Genomic DNA, 27188 nt, shown 5'->3' with positions numbered 1-27188 from the left:
TGGGTTTTCTCAGCCCTAAAGAGACGGCTTGGGAGCATGGGATGTCGGTAAGCCTCTAGAGATAGCATTTACAGCACATTGCCACCGAGAGGCCGGCAGGGGGAAAGCGAAGCATCGGCTCTGGCTGGCCTTGCAAAAATAACACCTATTTTTGTTCTAGACCTTGCAGTGACGGAGTAACAGGACTTTTAAAAATATACATAACTGAAAGCTGAGGGACCTGTCAGCCTATAAACCCCTCAAGGAAAGGCAAACATGTTCAGACAAGGGTGCTTTGGTACAGGCGATCACTTTAAAAACAGCAAGGAGCTTTTCCCCACAGACTCCCTCATCCCCTGGCTCCATGCAAGGTAAAGATTAATTAAAGTCCATGTAAATATTTGGCAACACAGGCTGTCTTTGTAACAGCATTAACTGGGATGAATTCCTCTCTGCTCCTGGGGATCAGGGCATATGTAATTCCATAGGAATTCCTTTCCAATACGGTACTAATTAAGTGTCTACTTATTTAGAAGATCTCACGAAAATGTTTTACTACGATATTCACACCATTGCCGAATTCTACAAATAGCCTGTGATTCGCAGCTCACAATAAGTCACAGAAAAGAAATGTGTGGCAGCCCCTGATGTGTGCACTTTATTTAGGTTTCAAAATGTGCCCATCCTTGCTTTGAAGATACAGAGCAGGAGGACAGAGAAGTTGAAGGACGTGCAATGTAATTTCTTAACCGGCTCTCCAAAAAGGAGGCATTTTGGATCTAGGTCCAAATTTCTTAGCCAGCTCCTGGTATTCAGAGGTAGATGAAAAGTAGTAGCAGAAGGGCAGCACTCAGATCACAGAAGTCAGCTCCAGCAGATGCTTCTTCTGATCTCCTCCATCATTTAGATTCACCAAAGGCTGCTTCGTATTTGGAAGCAGGAGCGATCAGATGCGCCCATCTTCACAGAGCAGGGTCTCAAGAAATGACACCAGTGTGCACTCTTCCCATCTAGTTCTAGTTCAGTGGTCAGCTGCCTGTATCATCACGGGGTGGGATGAATATCCCAATGATGCTGCAGTCATTATCAGTGTTGCTGGACTTGCATCAGTTCCCCAGGCAATATCCTTCTGAAGGAGTCCCCAGTTAAGTGCATGATCCTATCAATTGACTGGGCAGTGATATAAAGCAACATCGTAAACCCAACGTTGGAGCTACAGGACAGGACACTTAATTAATGACTAATACACTTAATGCAGTGCTGTACTTGAAAAGCTCTTCTCTCCTGCAACAGCCCCAGAAACACTTCTTACCTTGCATGTCTTACCTCTCCTCACTCCCCCTCACCTGAACTATTATCCTATGTCTGGCCTTCCATTGCAAGCCCCCCATTGAGTAGGGAGGGAGTTTTACTCAGTGTAAAGAGCCCTGTAAACTTAGTGTCCAGATGTGACTTTGGCATGATCCCCAGGCATGGGGCAGCGTGCTGTTGTGGTTACTCAGAACAAGATCAGGGACTAGCCTGTTACTCAAAGTCATAGTCTGCTCCCGGTGGGAATCATCATCTGCCCTGTCCCTATACCAGGTGCAGACTCCTTCTCCCTTGTGTCAGATCAGCTCCACCCAGTCCCCACCCCTGACTGCCCATGTGTTGGGGGAGGTTGAATCTTCTCGCTCCCCACCGGTGACAGAGAGGGTGTGTGCATAAGGGGTAAGGAGTCACCTTGTGGTCCCTTAAGTTCCCTACCAGGTGCAGAATCAAGATCACAATCTGACCCTAAATAATTACCAGAAAACATAGTGACTCTGTCCTGGGGGTACACATGATGTCACGACACTGGCTCCCTACCTGCTCGTATTATCGTCGTCATCAGAGTCAATGAAGCTGCTGGATTCCAACTCACTGCTCATCATGGTGGAAGAGCTGTCATAGCCAGGGGGGTGCTCGCGGTGCCTGTCCAGCTTGGGGTGTCCATTGATTCGAGGGACTGTGAGAAGAAAAGCAGCATATCAGGCATTACACACAAAGGGGAGAGCAACAAAATGATGGTAGTGATGCAAAGGTGCCAGGGAGGACTGCTCATGGGCCAGGGCCAAATGGGGAAGGCCACACCTTGAAAACAAAATTATTTATGGAGTTTGGCTTTTACTCAACATCTGGAAAATCCTGACCTGACCCTTCCCTAACTATTCTCCACCTCCTCTATTAAGATCTAGCTAGATATAAGGGCCACTGGAAAAGTCACAGAGAGGGCAGGGCAGAAAGAGCAGGGTGGGTTGCAGGTTAAGGGGGAAGGGCATCAGGGAAGCAGCGAAGGGAGCCCAACGCTGGACCAGCAGAGAGTGCTCGAGTCAGGGGCGAGGTTCACCCGCAGAGCTGTGAACAACCAGGACGTATGCTGCACCAGCCTGCCCAGTGGTATCTTCCCCTGAACTTGAAACCTGCAATTAGATTCCCCACTGCCCAGACACTGCAAATATATTGTAGCCCCATTGTCTGTGCCATTTCACATGCTTCAAATACGCCAGAGTATTTTGTTTCCCATAACACCACTGTGATAATGCCGCAGGAGTGCATGGACCTTCCCTTTCAAAGATCTGTTTCTTGTACCTGAATGCACCAGTGGTTTGCTTTCTATTAGAGAAATGCTCAGGTTTTCACTCTGCAAAGCAAGCCGCTCTCCCCGTTCCTACCTACTCAGTCATTTGCCACCAAAAGACCCTTCATCTGAAGAGCGATACAGTTTGCCAAGATCTTTCTCGTTCCAGAAGCTGGAAAGGCTGTTGCTGATAAGGCATCCAGTCAAGAAATACACAAAATGGACTTCAAAAAGCGGCTGACATTTTAAAGCAAGCTTTCCACTTTCCAGCCCTCGGGATTCCTTCCCAGGTCCAAGCAGATTATACACTGGAATGGAAAAGCTTCACAAGGAAAGAATGGCCATGCCAGAAAACATAAAAAGCAGAATGCAATTATATTATGCCCAGCAAGACATCTACAGTCCAAGATCTTCGATAAGTACTTTTGAGCAGGATTACTTAAAAAGAGGGCGTGTGAACTAACAGTAAAGTGCTAAACCAAGAGCTGAGGGATCTGGGTACCCGCTCCGAAGGGCTTCATCTCTCCACCTTGGTTTGCTCATCTGTGAAATGGAAACCTGACCGCTTTGCTCCCTGCCTCCTCATGAATGTTTGCAAAACTCTTTTGAGATCTTCAGATAAAGGCACTAGAGAAGCATAAAGCACTATTATTTTTCTTTATGATTCACACATTTATGGCTATGAAAGAATCACCCTACTGTATAATTTCCACATCTCATGCCATCGTGGCACATCCGCATGCGACCCTGGCAGCCTGTGGAAACGAAATCCTTCTCTCTCTTTGCAGAGCAAGTGCTGCAGGTTTCTCTTCTCTTGGCTAATGTGGCTCCATTGTGGCTTACAAACAACCCGCGCTTGCAACATCCATTCAATCAAGCTTTTCACCAGAGATGTATGTTTGCATCTCAGTGCACAGAGGTGCTAATTCAGATGACGAGATCCATCCAAGCCCCGACTTCTCCACTGGGACTGAAAACCATTTCCAGTAACGGGCACTGAGACTGGCTCTCCTTCCCTAGGGCCAACTCCAAGGCCACCAGGGAAGGTCTTGTATTTCAAGCACTGGGCTGGATATCAGAATTCAGTTCCAGGCTCTGCCTCGGGCTCCCTGTCACTTCAGCCCTATCATTTAACCTCTCCATACCCATCTCCCAATCTGTGAAATTGAGACAATAATATTTTCCTTGTCATGTTGCTGCAAGTTCTTCATGGCAAACATGTCTTCTACTATAGAGAGAGTTTTCCCTAATATCTAACCTTGCTGCAATTTGAGCCCATTGCTCCTTGTTCTGTCATCTCATCTGCGCCCCCCCCCCCCCAAGAACAGCCCAGCTCCATCCTCTTTGGACCCCACTTCAGGGAGTTGAAGGCAGCTATTAAATCCCCTCTCAGTCTTCTCTTCTCCAGACTCCTCTCAGGTGGGCACACATGCTGCCTGGTGTCCTGACACCATTAAGAATCACCTCTAAGGATCACCATTAAGGAACGCTACCTCTGGGGAGGAGTGCCATCAGGAGGCCTGCTGTTGGCATGCCATTTGACATGTGAGCAAATACTACCCAACTGCGACTGGCCACTGCTCTTTGAGCTCTTGGCCTGAAAAGCAGCTCTATAAGCAGTAAGGCTCAGCCATTGAATGACTTCTTGTTAGCAATCATGATGCAAAAAGGAACGTTAAAGGACTCTAAGGTTCTGGTTGAATAAATGTCTGAAAATTCAGCTGCTTCTTTAAATGCTAAAATGGGCTAAATATTATGCATTTCCTTCCTTCTCTCTCTCTCTTTCTTATTTGCATCGCAGAGGATCAGGTAAAAAACAACTAGTGGGAATCCATGCACAATAACCTTTTATTTCTGGTTTGAAAGGAGACTAGGCAACTAAGCCATCACATCACACACCAAATAAATAGATACAAGGAAAACTAAAGATGGGACAAATTTTGTCCTTCATAACCTGGAGTTTAATGCTGTGGAGGTAAAAGCTATTTTGACGATCGAGCAGGTGGTCTCAAAACACACAAGTCTATTTACGGAACGGCCACTGAGGAAGTAAAGACTGAACTGTGTTATTTCTTCTCATGGGGAATAGGCCAACTTTGACCTTTGAAAGTCAAGGTCAAGTAATCTGTTCTACAGACTCCCTGAATGTTCAACTCCAGCTACTCAGCCAGGCTTTAAAAAACAATTTTTCTTTCAAAGGTGCTTTCATCCATGACAAAAACAGGAAAAAAAAGGAAGGAGAAGGGAAAGGCTTCCAGACTCGAAAGCTGAGAAAACAGTGCTCTGTTCGTCAAATTAATAGGCTTCAGACAGTTACAGCAGTGTCTGCTAAAGCTAAGGAGAATGCCATTAGCTTGGACTCGTAACAAGGGTCCCTCGTGTGGTATGTACTAAGAGCTTTAACTCTTGATGCAATGACATAAGTAGAAGGTCTGGAGACTTGGGTTCACTGTTAGCGATGCGGCCATGGACCTGTCCCATCACCTCTGCATCTCAGTCCGTCATCTATGTACTTGGGAATCATAAACCATTAGCTCCCAGGAGGGAGAGCCCTAATATCTGGTAAGTGCTTTAGATGGAAAGTGCTACAGAAATAGGAAGCAATGTTACTGGACCAAGACCGGGATATTTGGAGGGGCTTAGGGGAATGCAACACCCAGATCCCACGAAACAGGTAAGTGTTAATGTTCCCAAGCTCCTTTGAAAATTCCCATCTTAAATCACACACAACATTTGGGTCTACCTAGGCAGAAAAGATTTGTTAATTCTCACATGCCAAAGCAAGAGGCAGAAGAGCCTTGTCATGTCTCTCCAGACACAGGAATGAATGTTCCCTTACTGGTGTGGGGGGCAGCAAGGCAGGGATGAAAGTGGGGAGACGGAAGGGCACCAAGAAATGACCAGCTGCTGAAGAAAGCCTTTTCTGCTGACGGCAATTTAAGGCAATCACCAGGCAATTAGATTCCCCCTTCAGAGCTCCTTCCTCCTGGTGACTCAATAAAATAAGAGCACAAAGCCCCTGCTACAGAGGCAGAACACAGGAAAAGTTAAGGTCCCAATTCAGCAACAACCTGAAGACGTGCTTTGTAGTCATCATCATGACTGCAGTTCAGAGGGCTCCTACACAATTTGAGCCTGCAGTCAGTACTAGGTTGAATAGCCCTAGCTACTTGTCCAGGGGCAAGCCACCACTCTTTGTACTTCTTCAGTGCTGGCCATGATTATAAAATTCACTGTGCATCTGGTTAATAAAAGCTGAGCCTGGCAGTGCAGTACAGTGAAGGTGCCGTGCAGCTGGATTTAGACAGCAAACTGATTCCCATCGCAACTCTGCCATTTTGAGGCCGCATTTCCAAGCAGGCACATTGTGGGTGCAGTCTCACCTGGGCAAGGTGCATTACTTACAAGGGTTCTAGGGAAAGGGGAGGCAGGGGTTAGGAAGGCATTGCTGGACTTGCTTTTACTGTGCTGATTACTGCTGCCTTAGATGGATATTAGCTATACTTTTACTTTGATTCTACTTTTGAATTTGCCGGAGAAAAAGATAGGGTTGTCTTTATTAGTTCTTTTGTTTAAAAGCCTGTTACAAAATACCCTCCCTGACAGTAAACACAGGGCGCAAACCATATGAGAGGGTCAGATGAACTTCATTCCTTGCTCGTTTGCTCCCACAGCACTTCTTGTTTTGGGGCTTTGCTGTGCTCAAGGATCTAAAAGGCTAAAATTTTCACAATTCATTATGGTTATTTGTCAGGTAGGAGCACTTATGACCCCGAGTCTGGCCCCATTATGCTAAGCACTGCACAAATGCAGAACACCCTGAGGGAGGTGTAAAGGGGAGCCACAAGGAAACAATAATGATCAGAATGAACGGCTGTACCCACAACATGCTCTCTACCTAACCCACATTGAGAAGCCCCAATCTCTAGTTCAATGAATAAGAATCACGTGTTCAAATCCCCTGGGCAGCACTAACAACCTCAGTCGAACTGACTGTCCCTCACATCACCCTCCAGGAGAAATACTAACAATTACATGTGCAAATGGGGAAATGGAAGAGTTGAGAGAGAAGGCCAGAGGGGAGCCTACAGCAGAGCTGGGAACAGAACCCAAATCCCCAGACTCCAGGCCTTTGAGAGCCATTGCTAAATATCTAAGAGGTGCTAAAGGCAAATTTGCACCCACCTTGCTGGCTAGGGGAAAGGGGTTTTCTGCGAGGAATTTTGCTGGCATTGGGAAGGATGGGGAATCCAGATTCTTCCCTTGCTTTAAGCTGGGCAACTGTAGGGCAACTGCTGCATCCCTGAATCACAGCAATGGACAGCATCCTCTATTCATCCCCTGTGCAAGGAGTTAGGCTAAGAAGCTCACCAAAATGTTCTTGCACTCACCTCTCTTTTCCTCACTCTTGTGAAGGCTCCTGGGGATGAATGGAAGAAAAAATACCATGCAACTGAATAGCAATAAAAAATAGCAGTAATAGAATCTGAACTCATCCAGCAGCCGGAGAGGAAATGAGAGAGCAGAGGTGGTCAGCTTGCCAGCAGGTATTTGGAAATCAATCTGTAACTGGGTCTTCAGCAAACACTGCAGATAAACACTAGGATTAAGGAGATCTAGCTACCATAATCCATCATTCTGGGTCAGCTCAAACTCCACGCTGTGTTTCTTTCTGAACTGGCTGCAAAGGATTCCTCCCTTCCCATTCCAAAAAGGGCTCCTGGACTTATAAAATAAACACTGGGTTTCCAGTTTATTTTATCAGGTGTGCGGGATGGGGCACTCTCATTATACAAGCCAAAATATAGGAACACATGGCAGCATAAGAAGCAAAAGAACAGTTTTCCCCCCTGCTGCCCACCGCTGCGATCCCCTAGAAAGTCAAGTTAATGGAAACTAACTACAGATTGCAAGAAAGGCAGACCCACAGGCCGCAGAAGGCTTGGATCGCCCCATATAATCATAGGGAAAGTGTGTTAGAGCACAGTTTCTCCCATTATTTTTACTGCAATAATAGCCCACTTAACAGCACCAAGCACAGCATTGTGCCAGCGTGAAAGACCATTCCTGCCCCACAGAACTTACATTAGATAGACAAGAAAAAGGGTGAGAGAAAAGCCAGGTTTTCATCTTCACTTTACAGCTAGGTAGCAGGGGCACAAAGCATGACTTGCAAGGGACTTGACTGAGGTCAAACAGGGAGGCTGTAGCAGAGCCAGTAAAAGAATCCAGATTCCTTGCCTCCTGGTCATGCATCCTAAATATGAAGCCACCCTTTCTTCTCCCCACTGTGTGGGTTGCTGGGAACAGTGGTATGGAAAAAGCTACTCAGAGAAGAGAGAAGTGAGGGGTGGAAAAGGACTGAGGTTTCTGCAACCCCCAGATACAAAGATGTGTTGAAATCCAAGACAAAAACTGTTCTGAGCCTTAAGGGATGGAGAAAAGAAAAGGAGAGAAATGGATGAGGGAAAAAAGCAACCAAGGACCTCACGAAAATGCACTGTTAGGAGACTGTGAAGGCAATGAAAAGATTCCCAGGGACACAATTCCCACTTTCCCTCTAGCAAAGGCAGCTTCTCTTGACCTCAGACCTCAGTCTTACCTGTAGCCGTACATGGCAGAGCGTGCAAACTCAATTGTAGGGATCCCTCTCACCGTACCAAGGATCCTGGCATCAAGTAAGGGAGCTTCAATATCATCCAGGCAGTAAATGCTGCACACAGCTCTGGTTCTCCAGCCTGTATCTCCATGCACCCTTTCAAAGGTGTACTTCAAAGCAGACTCAGCAGGGGCCAACAGCCCTACACCAAGTCTCTGATTTACATTACATTGAGATTTCTTTTGCCTGTTCCTGGTGCATTTTAAAAGGCCCAATGGCACGGTTGAAAGGGGATGGGGTTAACCCTGAATCCTGGCCAACATTCCCCCTTCTCCATTAAATGAAAAACCCCAGGCTCTCAACTCAGAGGCAGTGAAGGGAGCTCCTGATCACTGCATAATAGCCCCTGTGTTTGTCTCCGCACTCGCTGCTCCAGGAGCATTTTCTTTTTAAATTTAAGTCATTTTAGTTCCCATGAAAGGTGCCAGGTGAGTAGGTCTGGAGACTGACTTCCTCTGTTGATCCACAGAGCAGATGTAATGCAAGCAGCAGCAGTGCAGGCTTCCCCTGAGCCCCCCACTCCCAAAAACTCACTCCAATATGGGCTTGCAAGGCATGTGGGAGGCTATACCTGGGCATGGTGGGTTCTTTGTAGAGAGCAGCAAGAGATGATGGGGGTTAATTAGTGCCCATTATCCTTCTGGGCACTAAGGATGAGGTTTGAATAGATTCAGACAGCAGTGCTGACCCCATCAACTCATTTTCCTATAGGGCTGGCAAGCAGCAGCTGTGACATGGTAGCACCTGAAGCTGCAAGAGTCGCTCCCACCTGGCAGCAAGGGCACTCTTGCACCGATCTAAAACCACTTCTACTTTAAACTGGTCTTGATGGAGAAGTGCATTGCTGTGTCTAAGGGCTACCTGATAATGGAATCACTGGCAAACTCACTGACAGGACTGAATGAACACTGAGTCCAAACAGCAGATAGCTCTAGGCATGGGAACTAACTTTTTATTACATGAGTGGACAGCACCTAGCACAATGGGGCCATGCTCTTTAACTAGGACATTCAGGATGGACTGCAATAGAAGCCAATTCTAATCAAATGCACAGATTCAGAGAGCAGTAAGGTTGGATGGGGCCTCAGGGGGTCGTGAAATCAATGAGCAATTTAGAGCTGGGATGGCTCTTGCAATAGGGATAGAAGAAAAAGGACAAGCTGGGCAGTCTGCAGGACAGCCTGGCACGTGAGGCTGAGTTGCGGAAGAAGGATGCAAAAAGTCAACCTCAGCAAGAGAGCTGGCAAGAAAGAAGAGACCCAGGGTCAGCAAAAAAGACAAGTGTCACATGTGACAAAGGCACAGACCTTCCCAAACTCTTCCCCCAGTGCAGTCCCAACAGGCAGCATAGCTGCCTCCAAGAGCTGCATATCCTTTTGGTATCAGCTAATCTAGCGTGCAACCCTGCTGACACTTCAGTGGTAGCTGAAGCAGGTCCTTACAGATTTACTAACTGACTCACAATTTACAGCAGACAGGTTTAACAACTCGGCCCTTTATGAGTTTTAAACGTCTATTTTTCATAGAGGAGCAATATATAACTTAGAAGCAGCACGGGTCCAAACACCAATCCCCAGAAGACTCTACTTAATACTTCCCCACTGGACACCCCCCCTTTATGACTGTTCTTGCCCTCCCTGCCTTCTCTCTGCTATTCGTTCCTTGCAACTCATAAAACTAATCGCATTGTCGTTAGCTGATCATTTTGATTTCATTTGGTGGAGCTGGCATTGAACAGAGCCCGGATTTTAAAAACCAAGTTCCAGTTGAGGACAGCTTTTCCAAACTCTCATTGGCAGGGCAGCAAGAATCACGTAAAACTCAAGAGCCAGGATTTCATCTCTGTTACCCTGGTGAAAAGGGGCTGGCTCTGGCCAAGTCCCTCACCAAGGAGAGAAGTCTCACTTACATTTGGTTTGGAAGGGTTTTAAGCGTGCTGCCCAGGAGGGAACCCGCATTTGGTCCCGTTCGGCCCTTGCACGTTCCATAGCTCTCCTGGTCTCGTAACTCTTCTCTATTTTTGCAGCTGAGGGCACCGCAGCATCAAAGGTTGGGTCGCTCCCATGTTCTCTGCAGAAGCCCCAAATTGCCCCAGGCAGTCACTAGACAGCGCAGATTCTTTACTCCATTCAGACTGGGTGGTCTAAGAGCTTTTCTGGGTCACCTTTTCCTCTGTATAATTCCATCTTGCATTCACTCCAGCACCGAGAACTCCAGAGCGTTTAATGGACAGAGTGTTTAAGAGCGCTATTTATTGACCGAGACCTCTGAGCTCTCTCCTGCCCCTTATACAGCTGGGAAGGGAGGTGGCTTTCAAAACAGGATGCCCTTCAGGACACAGCGCCTCATCCAAAACGAGATCATTTTCCCAGTGAATTTTTCTGTTCTGAAATTGTCCCTGAGCGGGTGGTTATTTTACTGAACCTATCTGCCATTGAGGAGTCTTTGCCGAATCTTTTTGAAGGCTAATTCTGGGCATGGCATTCACTGCTCTACATAGGAGATGAACTATACCAGAGCCTGATCATTGGGCCCAAGAGGCCACACATGTTCTGGTTTTTCTTCTCTGGCTGGAAGGGTATTGCTCTCAGAACCAGGCTTCAGGCAACAGCCCTGGCGACTCCAAATCTGAAACGTGTCTCCTGCTAGCATCCACAGGTGCTATCTCAGAAGTCACTGATCCCACAAATGCCAATGCCTGCAACTTCCCCCACCAAAGGAGTCACGGGAAACAAAAACAAAAGCTCAGAACAGATCTGCTTAATGATTCAAATTCATATTTATGCACTGTTTTTGGGGGGGGGGGGGGGGGGTTGCAGCTGTCACCTAGGTTGGATCAGCCAGCATCCAGCTTAGGGGCAAGCTCTTTTAGGCTCATAGATTTCATAGACATTTGGGCTGGAAAGGACCCTGGAGGATCATCGAGTCCAGCCTCCTGCCCCAGGGGCAGGAATTCAGCAGGGATCCCAGCAAGATAAGCATCCAAATGCGTCTTGAAGGTGCTCAAAGTAGGTGCTTGAACCACCTCCGGCGGCAGTCTATTCCAAACCTTGGGGGCTCGGACGGTAAATAAGTTCTTTCTTATGTCCAGCCTGAATCGGTCGCAGCGGAGTTTGTGACCGGCCGATCTTGTCATCCCTTGGGGCACTCTGGTGAACAGACGTTCCCCCAGATCCTGATGAGCACCCCTGATAAACTTACAGGTGGCCACCAGATCACCCCTGAGCCTGGCTCTCAGCCATAGGACTCTTCCCCCCAGTGTGTTAATCGGCATTTCTCCATAAGCAGCACTCCCCTTTTCCTGCTGTCTGCACTTTGTCCGGCCAACAATTTATTAAGAATTACACCAGTTAAGAATTACACCACTGCCCGAACACATTCTTTGCTGCGATTACCTTGCATTAATATCGAGAGGAACTGATACCTTTTGGCATCTCAGCATATCCCAAGATTTAAATTTCCCTACAGCGCACACGAGCTGCTGTTTCAGGAGCTATAAACGTGAGGCTCTGACTTGTGCTCTGATCAGATGGAATGGGACTCTTAATCCCGTGTGTAATATTTAGACTCAAAACACAGTTTCCCCATTCATTATCAGGTAAATAATTTATCCCAGACATAAGCGCGATCAGTTCACAGCCATTATGAAGAATTAATGGCCCACATCAATGTTCTACGCTCTAGTCCTCCAGGGGGAACTTTCCCACAGAGGACAGCTGTGAGAGCAGACAGTTTTAACCTGCTAAATGCCACTTCTTACACACAGGCCAAAACAGAGCTGCGTTGCCTATTGGGCACATTTCCACTAAAGCTCTGATCTTTCAGCGATATGCCAAGCCTTTAAGAAAGAAGGCAAGCACTACATGGCTGCTGCACCTGCATTTAGCAGTGAGACGGTTCCATGTGTCTCCAGTCTGGTCTTCAACTAGAGTAACAAAAAAGCAAGGAGCGATCAGAGCCTCTCTTATATAACCTAATAGACTCTTTTTAGTCTGTCCTGCCATCATGTCAGAGCTGGAAGCAAGAAAGGAAGTTTTAGAAAGCTGGCGAGGGCCCAATCTACCGAGTAAAGTGGGAGCTTGGATGCCTGGGGTCAACTGACTTCTTGCTCAATGCTAGGCGCACAGATCTCAAACTCCTGGGTGTATACAATGGGATTAAGTTCATTTGAAGTTCAGGACAGGCTGAGGAAGGACACTAACTGTAAGGGAGTCAGAAACAGCATGATTCAGAGGATCAGGAGGTGGATGCTGGAGTCACTAGGAGACTCTAACCTTAGATAAAAGAATACTTAAGAACATTGAGGGAACTGAGGCAGGGGCGAGTGTTCAAGTGTGCTGTCTCGATCTGTGCGTTCCTTGCAGAAATCAAAGAGCAACTGGTCCTTCTGGACACCTACAAATGCCCAACCAAGCATCTGTTTTCTCAACTATCACATGTCCCTGGAGGGAGAAACTACAAATCCCCATGCAGCTGGACTATAGGGAAAAGGTGTGCTTGAGCTAATAAGAGCCATAATGGGCCTTGAAAGTCTAGAACAACTGGGTTATGATGTCCCATTTCTGTAAAGGGGTGATGAGGGATGTGCCAGAAAGGCCAAGGAAACAGCAAATGCTGCAAAATATTCAGTGGAGAGGAAACCGAAGAGAATATGAGCCCAGTAAGATGGGGACCAAATACAGCAGCTTCGTGGCTGTGCAGCTTGGGAGCTTCCCCAGGGCTGTTACACATTCACATGGAGGCTTTGTTTCCTAAGGGATGAAATAAATCCTTAAACCACTGAGAGGCAGGGGTGCATTCTCTGTCACTTATACAGAGTGCCGTGGTTTCCAAGCCTAAAGACAACGTGGTCACAATGTGCATTTGCTGGCGCTGTGACCCATCAGCGGGCACAGGAATCTCATTTAGGATAGAGTTTGATACCTACAGTGATGCACACGGGGCTGAGCTTCTGGATAGCATCGGACTGGTTCCAAAGGCCTCATCAGGTGGTGACACCACTTGTGGCAATGCCTCCTATTGTGCTGGGGTCTTTGAGAGGGACGTGGCTGCTGCCGGTGCTCCTGCTGCCTCTCCTGCCGGGATCGGCTTCTACCAAAGCATTCCAAAAACGTGGGTGTAACCATTGCCCTGCCCACCCGGTGCCCAGCAAAGGTGTCCGCCGTATGCAATGTGACGGCTACTCTGCGCACGTCGAGCAAACAAATCCAGCCGCACAAGGTTCTCTCGCTCTGTGCCTGAGCAATGATTGTTTCTGAAAGAAAGTAAGCCTGATCACAGCTCCAGCTGGGGCATTAAGCAAATTCCATTTCCAAAGATTCAAAGATTATTGGGAGGGGGGGGAAAGTGTGCGTCTGCATTGGTCTTCCTCCGTGACAATCCCAAAGAAGCTCGTGCCCGAGAGGCAGCCCATCTGGTGAGCACTGAATCTTCAAGGGACTGGGGAGACAGAACAAAAATCATTTGCACTGGCCTTTTCACTCTGCCGTTTCCAGAATGCACTTTGCACTCGCAGCTGCAGGATACAAGTCACTCTCTTTTTTGTGGATCATCTCCAAAGATCCAAATCCTTTTACAGACACATTTTAAATGGGATCCGGGAATATATGCTACAGCCCTCTTTTATCCAAACAGGCCATGCATAAGCACAGCTTTGGAATTTGCATGATTACTTTTTGCTATACGCTTGGACTACTGGAGATTATGGCGATTTGGGGATTTAAAAAAAAATTTAATATATTGCAGGAATTCATCTTGGAGCAAAATAATACTGCCTGATTTTTCTTGTTTCACTGGGATTTTAAAAAATATTTTAATTTATTATGATTTAGAGGCCTAAAAGGATAAAACATACATAATAAATTACTGTAGAAATAATATCCTTATACTATGTTTGCGGGAGTTCCCCTTGTATATATTTGCTCAGCCTTCATTCACATATACTGTTAACCTTAATATGAGTACTGGCAGGTTTCTCAGGCAAAACTCCTTCAATTATCTTGGTACAGATCCAAAAGAAATCCAGGAACCTCTGCTTAACAAAGGATAAAACAGACCAATTGTTCTGTCAGGGTTATGGCAGAGGCATTTTTAATCATGTACAGTGGGCTAAATTTGGTCTCATTCACAAGAAGATAAACCAGATTACTGTTCATGAAGTCAATGAGAGTTTGGTACGTGTAAGAGACCCCAAAATACATTCTTAAAACTTCGGGATCTTAAATACTATGTCCCTAATTCAGGAAATGACGTAGCATGTCCAATTGTCCATCCATGTTTAAGTGTTAAGTATGTGCTTAAATCCCTTTGACTTCAGGGGATTTAAGCACGTGTCTTTTCCTGAATCAGGGCACCCTGAGATCCAGGACCCACCTCAGGCAAAGTTTCTACCTGCTTTGATGGGAGTTATGCTTGAATAGGAAGCCTGTTATTTAGCTCCTCACCCTCTAAAGTAATTGTGGAATTGGTTGTATACATTTTTCTGCTTGCTGAATTTCCAATAGCAAAGGAAACTATCTTTGTATTTAAACTCCTCTTTATGCTCAAACCCTGCCCCAGCTTTCTTGTTATACGCTCCAGTAGAGATACACGGGAACAGTTTCTTGAGGAATGGTTTTTAGTTATGTAACTAAAACAAATTTTCAGAGGTGCTGCAGATCCTCAGCACCCACTGATTTCAATAGGATTTACAGTGGCCCGATGCCTCTCAAGATTCAGTTCATTATTAATTCCCCGTTGCAAAGAGATTTTCATAGTCCATGCCTGGGCCATCAGAACACATGCAACAGAGACAAATTACAGCACTCGTGCTCTTTTACTATAGGACATTTAACCAGACGAGCGCTTGGAGAGATTTCTCAGCTTTGTTGAAAGCTTTTACAACTGCTTTTTTTATTATTTTCTTTTTAAAAAGCTTTTTATATTTACTCCCTCTTCCCCCTCCTTTCCTTTATTTGTTCTCCGTATGTCTAGGCAATCGGGCTGGGAGTGCAGGGGTGATACTGCAACAGACTAAACCCATGCATATTTTTCTATTATTATTAAGGTTCACATTTTGTTATGATAGTGCTCCAAAGATTCCTATAGTCCAGATGGCATTGCATACATTACCGCATATGGTAAATTTAAACAAATCCATCCTATCTTTTGGAGAACTTTCTGTGACATAGCTTCAATAACTGTTTTTCTTCAGTTCACATTTGTGCAGGTCTGTTTTGTTATCTACCTCCATGACTCCCCCAGGCCAGGCAACTTGTTCCCTAACTTCTATTTCTGCCACTCACTTATTTTAATAACCTAACAGATTTTAAAAAATGCCTTTCACTTTGCACACCCAATTAGCTCTACCTTTTGTATCCATTCAGGTTAGGAAATATTTCCTTTAATTTGAACTATCAATGCTATAAAATGTACCCAACTTTTTGCCTGGGGAATGCACATATTTAAAACAGCTGCTGATTTCAACGCTGTCTGTCATCAGCGAGCTGCGGCGTGCACCTCCAGTACTGACATACCCATGGCCTGTGATCAGATATTTGAACAATTTCTCCCTTGATTTTACCAGACTCTGAGTGGATAATTGCTAACTAGAGAAAGATTAGAGTATTTTTCTGTACTGATGCCAAAACAAGGGGGCTTTTTAACTTTAAATGAGTGTTACATTTGTGTATTCAAAGCGTCCAAGCAAGAAAATGGATCTCAATCTCTCACATACACATGCTCCCCTCCAAACCCACCTGCACCCCAGCATTCATACCCCTCCTGAGCTTTTTAGACTGCAACAGACTCCCTCCAACCACAGAGTCAATAAGCTGCTATAGTTACTTACTTTAAAGCACAACTTCTGCTGGCCAGACTGGGCAGAACAAACTTCAGCCTGGATTTCCTATGAAATCCTTTAAAAAAATAAAAATAAAAAACCCCAGCACTCAACCCCACCGTGCCTAAGGATACCTGAGACACTGGTTATTGAGACAGCCGTCACTCTGCCTTCATCTTAGGCGCAGCTGCATCACTCAGAGCAAAGCCAATGAGGGGAAAGCTATGCAAATGTTTCAGGGATGTGCTCTACTTCTCTGGCCTCCTGCCTTGCCTCTGGCGCACGCATTGTTGCAGTGATGAATAGCTCCTTCAGTAGCGAGTCCCCATAGGGCAGTGCTGGGAGGACAGGTACGCTGCCTTCCAGCAGGCAGCTGACACATGCAGGGCAACAAAGGGGTCTCTAGTGAGAAGGCACGTTCTCTCCATCGCCGCTCGAAGCAGGAGGTCATGAGCTGCTTTGACAACAGAGGAAAGAAACGCCGTGTTTTGCTTTCAGCGGCGTACGCTCCACACAAAGCATAACAGCTTAATATGCCTGCAAACACACTCCTGCCCTGTCCCCATCTGAGTACCCCAGCCACCACCACGGTGCCTGCTAAAGAAGCTAAGGATAATTCATTCCATTATCCCTCCGGCTTGCTGAGCCAGAATAAAGGTGGCAGTAAATGACATCAGCTCGACGAAGAGGCCGCTGGGATTCAGAGTGTGATGTCTTGCGTTAACTCAGCTGAGCTCAGACAAATATGACATGGAAATTACAATCTGCTCCAACAGAGTTTGTAGCTGGTGAAAAAAAATGCTCCAGTCTCCAGCCATTCCTAACATAATCGACAGGACAGATGAACCTGGCAGCATCGAGACTCCTCCTAAAGAGAGAGACCCCCCCCAGGACACATGATCTCCTTTCCCTGACATGGGTTTCCCTATATAAACAATGCAAGTGCTGTTTGGTCCAGAACAACTTGGTTATATCCTTATATCCCTGTCTCCTAGTGGAGAAGGCTTCTCACACATACAGATCCATCACATACAGAAGCCGTACAATAGCTTCATGCACCATGTACAGTGTACATCTGTATTCAGACTTTCATGCAGCAAGATGACAAATGTCATCCATAAGATTGGGTGGATGGATTCGTTAGAGAGAGATGCTTATACTCTACATAGTCCATCCATCATATGATTTTATCCATCACAGGATGATGGTTCTGGTGGAACCGCAGCTGGGATGCTGCATTCAGATCTGGGCATCACATCACCAGAAATTCACTGACATGATGTAGCCAGTTCAAAGGTGCCCAGAGCAAATGATCAGGGCACTGGAACAAATGACAAAGGAAAGTAATTGAAAGGAGCTAGATCCATACCCCATGACTGAGTGTGGACTGAGGGGGTGGGACTCAGTACCAGCCTACAAACATAAGGAAGACTAAAACTTTTACTGTACACCGAGTCCAGCTAGTCAGATATAGCCAAGAGAAGAGTATAAGAAAGATGAGAAGGAAAACTGAGAGAAGAGAAGGCCATGGAGAGAGCTTAACCCCTGACACATCAGATTCCTTACGCCTTCTAACATTAGCATTATACAGTATGTGGCTATTCATGCAATGTCTATAGATGGCCCACCACTTTTCTGACCCTGTTATGTTCTAGACCTCAGCGACTGAGTGTGGCAAACTCAGTTCAGCTCCGTCAGGTGGTAAAAAATTGAAATCACTACCTTGGCTTTGTTCTGGAGACACAGAACAAGACGCCTCACTACCATTGTCAGTCCCACACCGCATTTAGTCCACCCCTCCTAACAACTTAGAGGCCTTGTCCAAGAAGAGCTGTAGGACCTAAAAAGAGAAGAGCTGCCATAAATCTCCCAACTGCAGCATCTGGGAGTGCTTAAAGACCATTTTACCTTCACCATCCTCAGATGCGAATGGCAAGAGTTCTCTTCTCCAGTCTTTGGCCTTTTGTTCCTAGCTAAACTGCCTCACCTGGGGGAACTGTTTAACTCAGCGATGCTCGACTTGGGGCCTGCAGGCCAGATTCAGCCTGCAAGGGCATATTATGCAGCCTGTGGGTCTCCCAATGGGGCTGGAAATCTGGGGGCAGGGAGCAGTGGCAGTGTTAATTGCTGCTACTCTGCTGCCAAATTTCCAGATGCATGGGGAGCCCTGTAGGCTGGACGGTTGAATAAAAGTGTTCACATGAGCCAGCGTCCACCCGTGTAATTTGAACTGGTAACGTTTTCCTTAGTCTCTAACACGTCAGCGTAAATGAGAATCATTCCCCTTGCCTCAGCATTTCCTTGACACAGATTCTGCACTCTGCCTCCTTTGCCTTTGTATCCAATACCCATCTGGGAATTCAAGGCCTATTCTATTAAGGACCAGGGACTTTCTGCCCTTGTTGACCCCTGGCTCCTATTTCTTCATTACAGGACAGCGGAGTCCCTTGAGACTAACAAAAGCCTTTCAATCTGTCATGATGACATTAGGGTAAGGCATAGCTCAGGAGGCTAATGTGTGTCCTCCTTGACTTTTATCAATGATGGAGAAGGACTCGCCCAGAGGGAGAAAAGCACTTCAAAGTGCAAAATCAAATGAGCCTTGAAAGGGGGAAGCAGGGAAAAGGCATCTGCTTAAGGAAGTTATAAAGGGGGCTCCATTAGCACAGACAGATGTCACAGCCAAGCCTAAATCTGCTACGGAATAAGAGAGCTCCACCGCTCTCTCTCTCTCTCTGGAGGGAGGCTTCAATGACTATATGCTGAACCCATTATATAACCTTGTTAATGGGCATGTACAACCTCACCTACAGCTGTGGCACCAGGTATGTGAATGCGGGCTGTTATCACTGCCGTGGAGGCAAGTCAGGGAGAAGCATGGGGCTGGGCATCTCGTCTTTGCCTTGTAGTCCTCTTCATCGACATCCACCTACTGTCTTGCGTTCACGTGGCAAGCTTTTTGGAGCAGGTATAACTTCTTCGTTACCTTTTTGTACAGCACCTAGCACTTTTAAATGCTGCCTCCATGCAGATCAATATATTATTATCAGTAACAGACTTCTCCCTCTCATGCATCACCAAATGTACTTGGAAAATCACAAGCCTGCTGCTCAGTGATGTTAGCAACCCATGCCATTCTTTATTTCTCCTTAATACCTGGGTACGTAAGTCCACTGGAGATACCCTTTGGAAGGCAATCTGCCTTCATGTTAAACACGAGGCCAAACTGGAAACGAGCCGGTGGTAGCTGAGCAACGCTAAGTCCTTGGACATCTGGGTGAGTGATCCCTGAGAGTTACGGCCTCCAGTGTCAATGCAGCAACTGTTTGGTTTGGCAAGAGGAGGTAATCACTTATCCCTAATGGCTTTTCCTTCAAACAGCAGTAACTGCTACAGTTATTTGTTAAAGGAAAAGTAGCAACAAACACAATCAGTCACAAACAATTGCTTTCCAGCACTGGATCCGTCTCAGTTCGGATTAGCAGATGGGTTTCGATAATACCCCTCTCGTACAGCACATTACATTTTGATTCCTTTTCTATACAACTTTCAATAGATTTCCCCACCAGTTTCACACTTCCAGCTACAACTCACAGAGCACTGATTATCCCTCATAAGCTACTCCCCTAGTACGTACAGTAGGTCTCAGTATCCACATTTCATAGGTGGTGAAACTGAGGCAGACACACAAAGGGACTGACCCACGGTCACTTGAAAAGCCAGCAGAGGAGTTGAAAGCAGATATTAAGAGTCCAAGATCTTAGCTCCTTTTATATAAACACTAGACAACATTTCTCACCAGAGTGCCATTACATCCCAAAATACATATCTGAGCACCTGTACCTGCAATTAAAATCAAAAGGATCTGCAGGTTCCCGACACCAATGAACACCAGGCCATTATAGGCTATTACACTTATCTGAACATGTAACACTAACATTCACAAGTTAATGTTTTCCAATGCACCTCTTCCTTGTGTGCCTTGATTTCAGCACGGTGCTTAGTATATTAGTGTATTCAAAACGCCTCGCTGCTCCCCAAACACCACCCAAAATACCTGCCTGGCAATCTCCCCTCCATGCACCTACTGAAATGACAGCGCCCACATTTGGATGTTAGCATCTTATGGACTAATAAAACGAGGCCAGAGATTGTTGGGCAAAGCTGGTGCTTTTTTGAAGCTCTGTTGTGCACGCTGCTGTTCCGACTGGTTCTGAACAAAGGGTTTTGGGAATACGGACCCACAGCCCTCTCCAAGGCCCAAAAATACATACACTACCACAAGTACTGGAAACGGGGAACCACCACTCTTCCAAACATTCGCAGGCCCTTGAGCGTAGGTGCTAGGCATTTCCCAAAGCACAGGTCATTAACCGAGCATTTTTCAACTGTACATACAATGGTTAATTCTGCCACGGTGCAAACTCTGCCTTGAAACAATGGCACCAACACTTGATACCCGGAGACTTGTCCAAAACGGGCAACAGCTATAAAACATTCTGAACTCCAACAGAAACTTGTCTCTTAATTACCTCCCTAATTAGACTTTCCACAGTCCCCATTCTCACTCCTCCTCAGGAAACGGACATGGGACCTTTGTCCTAGTCAGCAAGGGGTCCCGCGAACATGTGCCAAGCAGACCTCCCACATTTCTAATTAAGAGCCCTGGCTCCACTCTCGCTTAATAGGACTTGGTCAACTTTTCCAAGCATCAAGTCTTTTTGTTGCTTAGAGAGTGAGAGAAAAGCAAGAGGGCGAGAGCTCTCCCATAGTGACAGCTTGGCCCATTCAGTCTCTAAGTTTATTTGCAGCTAAACCCTAATATAGATTTGTTGCTAACTAGTGTGAAAGGTGATTGAAAGAAAGACATATTTCCTAACTCATACAAAAGCCTCAAGCCGGTACAAAGAGTCTTGTGGGTGTCCCCCTTCCCACCCCAATTATCTGTCTGATTACTTTAGCCTCCCCCCACCTCCCGCCGCACTTTTTTCCCCTTAAAATCAAATTTAATAAGGTAACTTTGTCCAGGTCTGCTTGACAAAGCTCATCTTTGTCTGCTGGTTGTAGTACGCTCAATGCAGAGAGAGATAACTCTAACATCAGTGCAAACATTGTTTTCTTTTGTGCCTGCTGTGTAACTTTCTGGTTTGGGAACACCGGAGCCTACAAATCATACCATCCCTCTAAGGAGAAATATGCTGCCGCTTCCTTGTCCTCTTTGTTTTCTAGCTGTTTTATTAGGTACGCTGGGGATCTGCAGATGAAGATTAAAGTCTACATCACATTGTTTGACATCTGAGGATGTTATGTCACTTCGGCACTCACTTACAGGGATTATTCTATTTTAATATCATTTAAAGACAGTCTGCCGGGAGCAAGGTAAGTTGGAAGGTTGTAGCCTGCATAAATTGAAGCTCTTGTTCCAATGCAGGAGTAGCACATGAATAATTAAAGGGGGTTCCCCTGCCCTAATGACGTGGAGGAGCTTCGAATGGGCCCTAGAGCAGAACTTGAGCAGCATGAGTGTTCCCAGAGAGCCCGATTCAGCACGCTGCTTAACCAGGTGCTTATGAATGATGAGGTTTGGATTTAAGCACTTGCTTGAAGGTACACGGGCTCAACTTTCCATGCAGTTTCCCTTGATTTTTGTCTAAGGCTTTAAATCCAAACACCACCACACCTCTTTCAATGCATGCTGCCACTTCAAACAATTTAAAACCATATACTTTGCAACTTGAGCTACTTCCCGGGAGAAATTACCCTATGAAGGTTTTTGATCATCTACAAAGGCTTAAAAAAAAGCAGAACAGATACAGCCATTGCAAAGCCTGGAGCCATTTATTTCTATATTTTAAAGCAGTAACACATTTTTGGAAAAGTAGGTGACAGGTGAACATCCTCACATGGACTGGAGTCACCCCGATGCAGTGTATCACAGAAGCTTTGCTACTGCAAACCCCTTTACTGGCCCTGGTCGCCGCCTGCACAACGACCAGATCAAGCATTAACCAAATTCCCCTCTAATTCCTATTTTAATGAAAAGCATGGCTTAACATTTTTTTCCTGAAACGCCACGCAAAGCTAATCATGCACTTCAGAGACAATCATTCTGGCAGCAGAGGCCCAATTAAGCTTCTCCATTAAAGTATATTACCCTTATTTTGCCAGTCCATTTCTCAACGTTTTCATTTAGATTTCATGCGAATACAAGGGGGAAGTATTTGGCTCTAAAACCCCTGACAAAAAGGCAGAGTAGCTCTCTGTAGGAACGGTGATCTCAAAGAAACAAGAACTCATACCTATTTTTACCAAAACATCAGAGGACCAGCAAACTCAACCAGTATTTGAAGCAGCTGCAGACAAGGATGTGGGATTCTCTGCTCTGCTCTCGCTGCTTTGTGCAAGAGGGCTGAGTTAAGTTTATTCGTGAAAACCTCCCAAAGGCATGAAAAGATTGAGTACAGCTCCAACTGACTGACACGGCTGATAAAGAGACCTCAGGAAAACTGAATGCTGGCCCTTCAGGAGCTGCATATAGTCTACTACCTTCAGTATTTAGGCCGTCAGTAGGTCAAACTTGTTAGGGGCTGCTCAAAGAAAGAATTTATTCCACTTTGAGAAGTGAGAATTTTTCAGATGGAGGATTTCCTGCCTTACCTGAGGATTTTTTTATTTTTTTTTAAATTTCAAGCAAGCAGCTTCCAGCACTGCTGGCATCCAAGCTATCAGATGCACCAACTGGAGATGGGGGAACCAGATCTGATGCTAATTCTGGAGCAGGCTGAAGAGGTCACCTGGACATCTGCAGCAAGTCAAACAGCCAAAACTGGCACGACCAATGAAAGGCTATCGAGATGGTCCAGTCCTCACCTGATCTTAAGACACTATTTTGGGGATCACGGGAATAGGTGGAAAGGCACAGAAGGAAGCCTGAACAATACTGGAACTAAAAGGTGTTTGATTAGCAGCCCTTCTGGAGCAGAAATCCAGGCGTTTAGTGTCCACCTCTATGACAAACACATTTATAAAGGAGATTCTCTCACTGCTGAAACGTGTGGTCTGTGAAGCTCTTCTTCAGAAATCACTCACTTAGAAAATCTGTATAGGAATTCAGTAGGAGTCCGTTTTCCAGATCACCCCCATCCATGTCTGTTCTTCCCTCGAAAATAAGGCAAGGAGTCACACAAACAGTATCACGTTACAGGGGATATATCAGGGCCTCTTCAGGTAAGGGCACAGCATCTATTTACTTGTGCCCATGAAGGCATACGAGCAACTCAGAAGCACTTTCTTTTTCTTTTTTTATTACCTCCACCACCACCACGAGTAATCTTGCAAGAATGAGTGATCGCGTGTAGCCCAACACTTACAAGCAATCCTATCATGACAACACACTACTAACGAGCACTGGGAATATTGTTATTTCCCTATCACTGGAAATCTTTAAATTAGGACTTTGTGTCTCAGTAAGACAGGCTCTAGTTCAGCCACAGGCCGTTAGCTTCTCTGGAAGAATTGTTGGATGAAGTTCTGTAGCTTGTGTTATATCAATAATGCTAATGGTAATGATGCTGTCTGACCTTAAAGTCTATTAGCTAATTTTTTTGAAGAGCAACTCCTTCCACAATGAGCCAATTTGCACAAATTATGGAAGGGAAAAATTGGCAAAGAAATTGACTGCAGCCTCCAAGGAGTTATAACAAGTCGGGGGGACCAATATCATATGAATAACACTGAGATCAGCAGCACAGGCCACTGGACCAGTACTCAGTCCATCTACTCCCACCTCTACCACTGATCTACACTGATCATGGGCCACACACTCCCTTCTCTGTTTACCCTGCCATGCCTTGTCATATCTATTGAGACTGTAAGCAAATGATTCTTAACCAAAGTGCCATGGCTCCCTGGGGTGCCTTAATATCCTTTTAAGGGTGCTGTGGGATGCTGCGTAATGATAGTGCTATTAGGCATTCATACATGGTTCACAATATAAACCCAGAGATTTAAAATAGAAATCCATAGCATTAAAAAAAAGTTTGACCTGTTGTGGCCTGAGTTTTTCCCAGCTGAAGAACCACTCTATTTGTTTTCTGTAGTCAAAAAAGAAGTGAGAACTAAGAACTGGCATTTTCTGAAGGGTATCTGGAGCCTAATGAGATAGCCTATAGCAGTAGTTCTCAATCTGGGACAAGCACTCTCTTTCACTTGCGCGTGCATGCATATACGCGCGCGCACACACACACACACACACAATCTCTGTATGTATGCACGCACACACACACACACACACACAATCTCTATATGTATGCGCGCGCACACACACACACACAATCTCTATATGTATGCGCGCACACACACACACACAATCTCTATATGTATGCGCACACACACACACACACACACACACACACAAGATCTCTATGTATGCGCGCACGCACACACACAATCTCTATATGTATGCACCCAGCACAATGGGGATCTTGGTTGGGGCCACAGGTCCTGTTGTGAAACAAAAGATAAAAATTAACAGCAATGAAATAGAGACTTTGAAATTCACACTCCACCTCCCCATGCAGAGATGCACATCTTCTGCTAAATCCTTCCACTTCCAATCAGCTCCTTCCCCATCCCTCTCATATCCTTGCTCCTGAATGATTGGTCTGCACAAGATCTTAATTTATTTGAACATTAAACAGGGCTTTCCATTATCAAAGCCAATGGCTCAAGAAAGACAGGGGAGATTATTCTGTAATGATTCCATTGCTGTGTGGAGTGACAAGTCAGCTGAGATAGGCTCGTGATGCTAACCCTTAAGGACAGGAAGAAATGAAAGGTAGCGTAGTTTACCCTGCCTATGTGGCTGGCTGTTGCAATCATCATCATAAGCAGCCTGGAAACAGAGAAATAAGCTTGTATCACCCCTACTCACACACAAACCCACATACAAATGGCCCTATAACAGCACAAATGTGCCATCACAAAAACATTTAGACTACGGTAGACTCTACTGGTACCAATCAAGGATGTAGACTCATTATTATTTTTAGGAGTTGTACAGGTGTTCTAGGTGTTACATTATTTAGGAACTGCTGGTAATAGAAGCTCTTTGCGAGCGACAAGGGAACATTCAAGTTTTGCCCCTAGATAAATGCACATGATGGAAAGTCACCCATGGAGTCAGGTCCCTCTCACTTCTGATTTTGCAGGTGCAAAGGATAAGGCATCCTAGATAATTGCCTCAACAAGAGCTTCTGGTGAAATACTGAAGCAAAAAGGACTACTGTCATCCTCAGATGTATAAAAAAGGGAAATATCAAGTAGATAAATGAACTTGCCTCTGCAAGTACTACTAGAACAAGACCTAGAATCCGGGCTGATGCCCACACTCTGAAAGTGGTGGACTACCAGAAAACTTTGAGGAAGGGAAACAAAAATGCCCCTGGGGGTGAAAAGCAAGCCTAATCATGTCAGGCTTAAGGAGCGCAAATCATTCAGCTTACTAAAAGGAAGATTGAGAATTGACTCGATCGCTGCGTACTTACCCAAGGAAAAGGTATCTCATGGTGTGGGGCTCTTCAGTTTTGTTGGCAAAGACATAGCAAGATGCAGTGGCTGGAACTTGGACAATTTCTGTTAGAAATAAGAGCTGGATTTCCAGCAGTGAACACAATTAACCCTGGGAAGAGTGTATTAGGGAACATCGCGGTTTTTCCAGTGCTTGAATTTTTGGTAGAGACCAAGTCTGTCTTTCTAAAAGAGTTTGATTGGGCTTTAGGCAGACAAGGTTCTTCAGGTAAATCTGGTATCTTTTATTAGACCAACTCAAAAATAATAAAATAATTATGAAAGATATCAGGTTTACCCAAAGAACCTTGCCTGTCTATGTCCTTAGACCAACACGGCTACAACCTACACCCCTGTAATTGGGCTTTAGACAGACAATCTGCAGGCAGCCTGTGGGTTTAGGCTGGATGGTCCTGGGGGCAATGCAATTTCTCTATTCATCCCCCTTTCTTCTTGGGCCAAGGAGAACAGGATTGTCTGTAAGCTAGAGACAGTCCATGGCTGGAAGGTAAGCCAGTGCTTCAACATGGTACAGAAAATCTTTCTTCAACAGTTGGCTGGTGTCCTTTGCTCACATGCTCAAGGTCAAGGTAACTGTCAAAGTGATCAACATCGGGAAGAAGTTTTGTTTCAGGAACCAAGGGGATATTTTGCTTTCCTTTGTAGCAAGGGCTATGGACCACATGCTAGGATCACACAAGGCCTCATGCAGTGTTCTCTGCCTGTGGCACTAAACAGAGGAGTGGATCTGGGTGAAATGTAATGGTCTGTATTGTGTAGGAGATCAGGCAAGATACCCCGGTGATCACCTCTGGCCTTACACTTGACTGCATCAATAAAATAAAATGAGCATCTGTCCTCTGCTAACTGGGAGACATTCTTCAGAGTGGAATTGCTGAAAGGTGGAGGCAGTGGGACTGTGATGGTAGGAACTCTGAAACCCACTTTCGGAGGGTTCATGAAAATAATTTCAGTGCTTGATCCACTGTTCCTTGTCCTTTCAACCCACATTCAGATTTCAACAAAGAATGCATTAACACTTAAAGTCAAAGATGAGAGCCTAGCCTTTGGGTTTTCAACTTAGGTTTGCAAACTCTTGAGAGGTCAAGCCACCAAGGGTCAGAGTCCTTCTCATATTGATAAGATGGCTAGATGGGGGGGAAAATCTAGTAGGGACTTCTGGGATCGCTGGTATAGCACAGGCTTCCTGTTAGCTATGTGCTAAAGTCAGGTGCAGGCCCCGAATGCCAGGCATACATCCTCAGGATATAGTTAAAATAGCTTCCCCAACACCTCTGCTGCTTTATGTACGTTCTCCTGAGGGATTTGCTCCTTGGTTATCCTTTGTTCCATTTTCACCCTTTATTCCCAGTTGATTTTCTCTTGCTTCCCCTCTATTCCTTGTTTTACTGTCTCTCCAAAATATTAATGCCAACATTAATGTCTGTCCTTCCTTTCAACCCCAGAATGATCAAATGTCAGGTGAAACAAGTGTGCCAGGCCCACCTGGGCATCCACTGGACGTGTCTGGGTCTGTGCAATTCCCAGGTACCTCACCTTCCCTA

General features: G+C 45.6%; 1 protein-coding gene across 3 annotated transcripts in view; it reads right to left on the bottom strand.

Moving 5' to 3' along the window:
* Positions 1–27188, bottom strand: part of DVL1 (dishevelled segment polarity protein 1) — a 177684-nt gene that overhangs the window by 31597 nt on the left and 118899 nt on the right. For 2 of the 3 annotated variants that reach the window (XM_059716907.1, XM_059716908.1), the window contains exon 5: positions 1828–1966. In XM_059716907.1, the coding sequence (XP_059572890.1) occupies positions 1828–1966 (139 nt within the window). Of the gene's footprint in view, positions 1–1827; positions 1967–13164; positions 13677–16065; positions 16195–27188 lie in introns of those variants that run through there. The other variant, XM_019493894.2, reaches the window with a different exon arrangement.

This window comes from Alligator mississippiensis, chromosome 13 (assembly GCF_030867095.1).
Source record: "Alligator mississippiensis isolate rAllMis1 chromosome 13, rAllMis1, whole genome shotgun sequence".
Classification (NCBI taxonomy): domain Eukaryota; kingdom Metazoa; phylum Chordata; order Crocodylia; family Alligatoridae; genus Alligator; species Alligator mississippiensis.
This window is presented reverse-complemented; position numbering and strand designations above follow the sequence as displayed.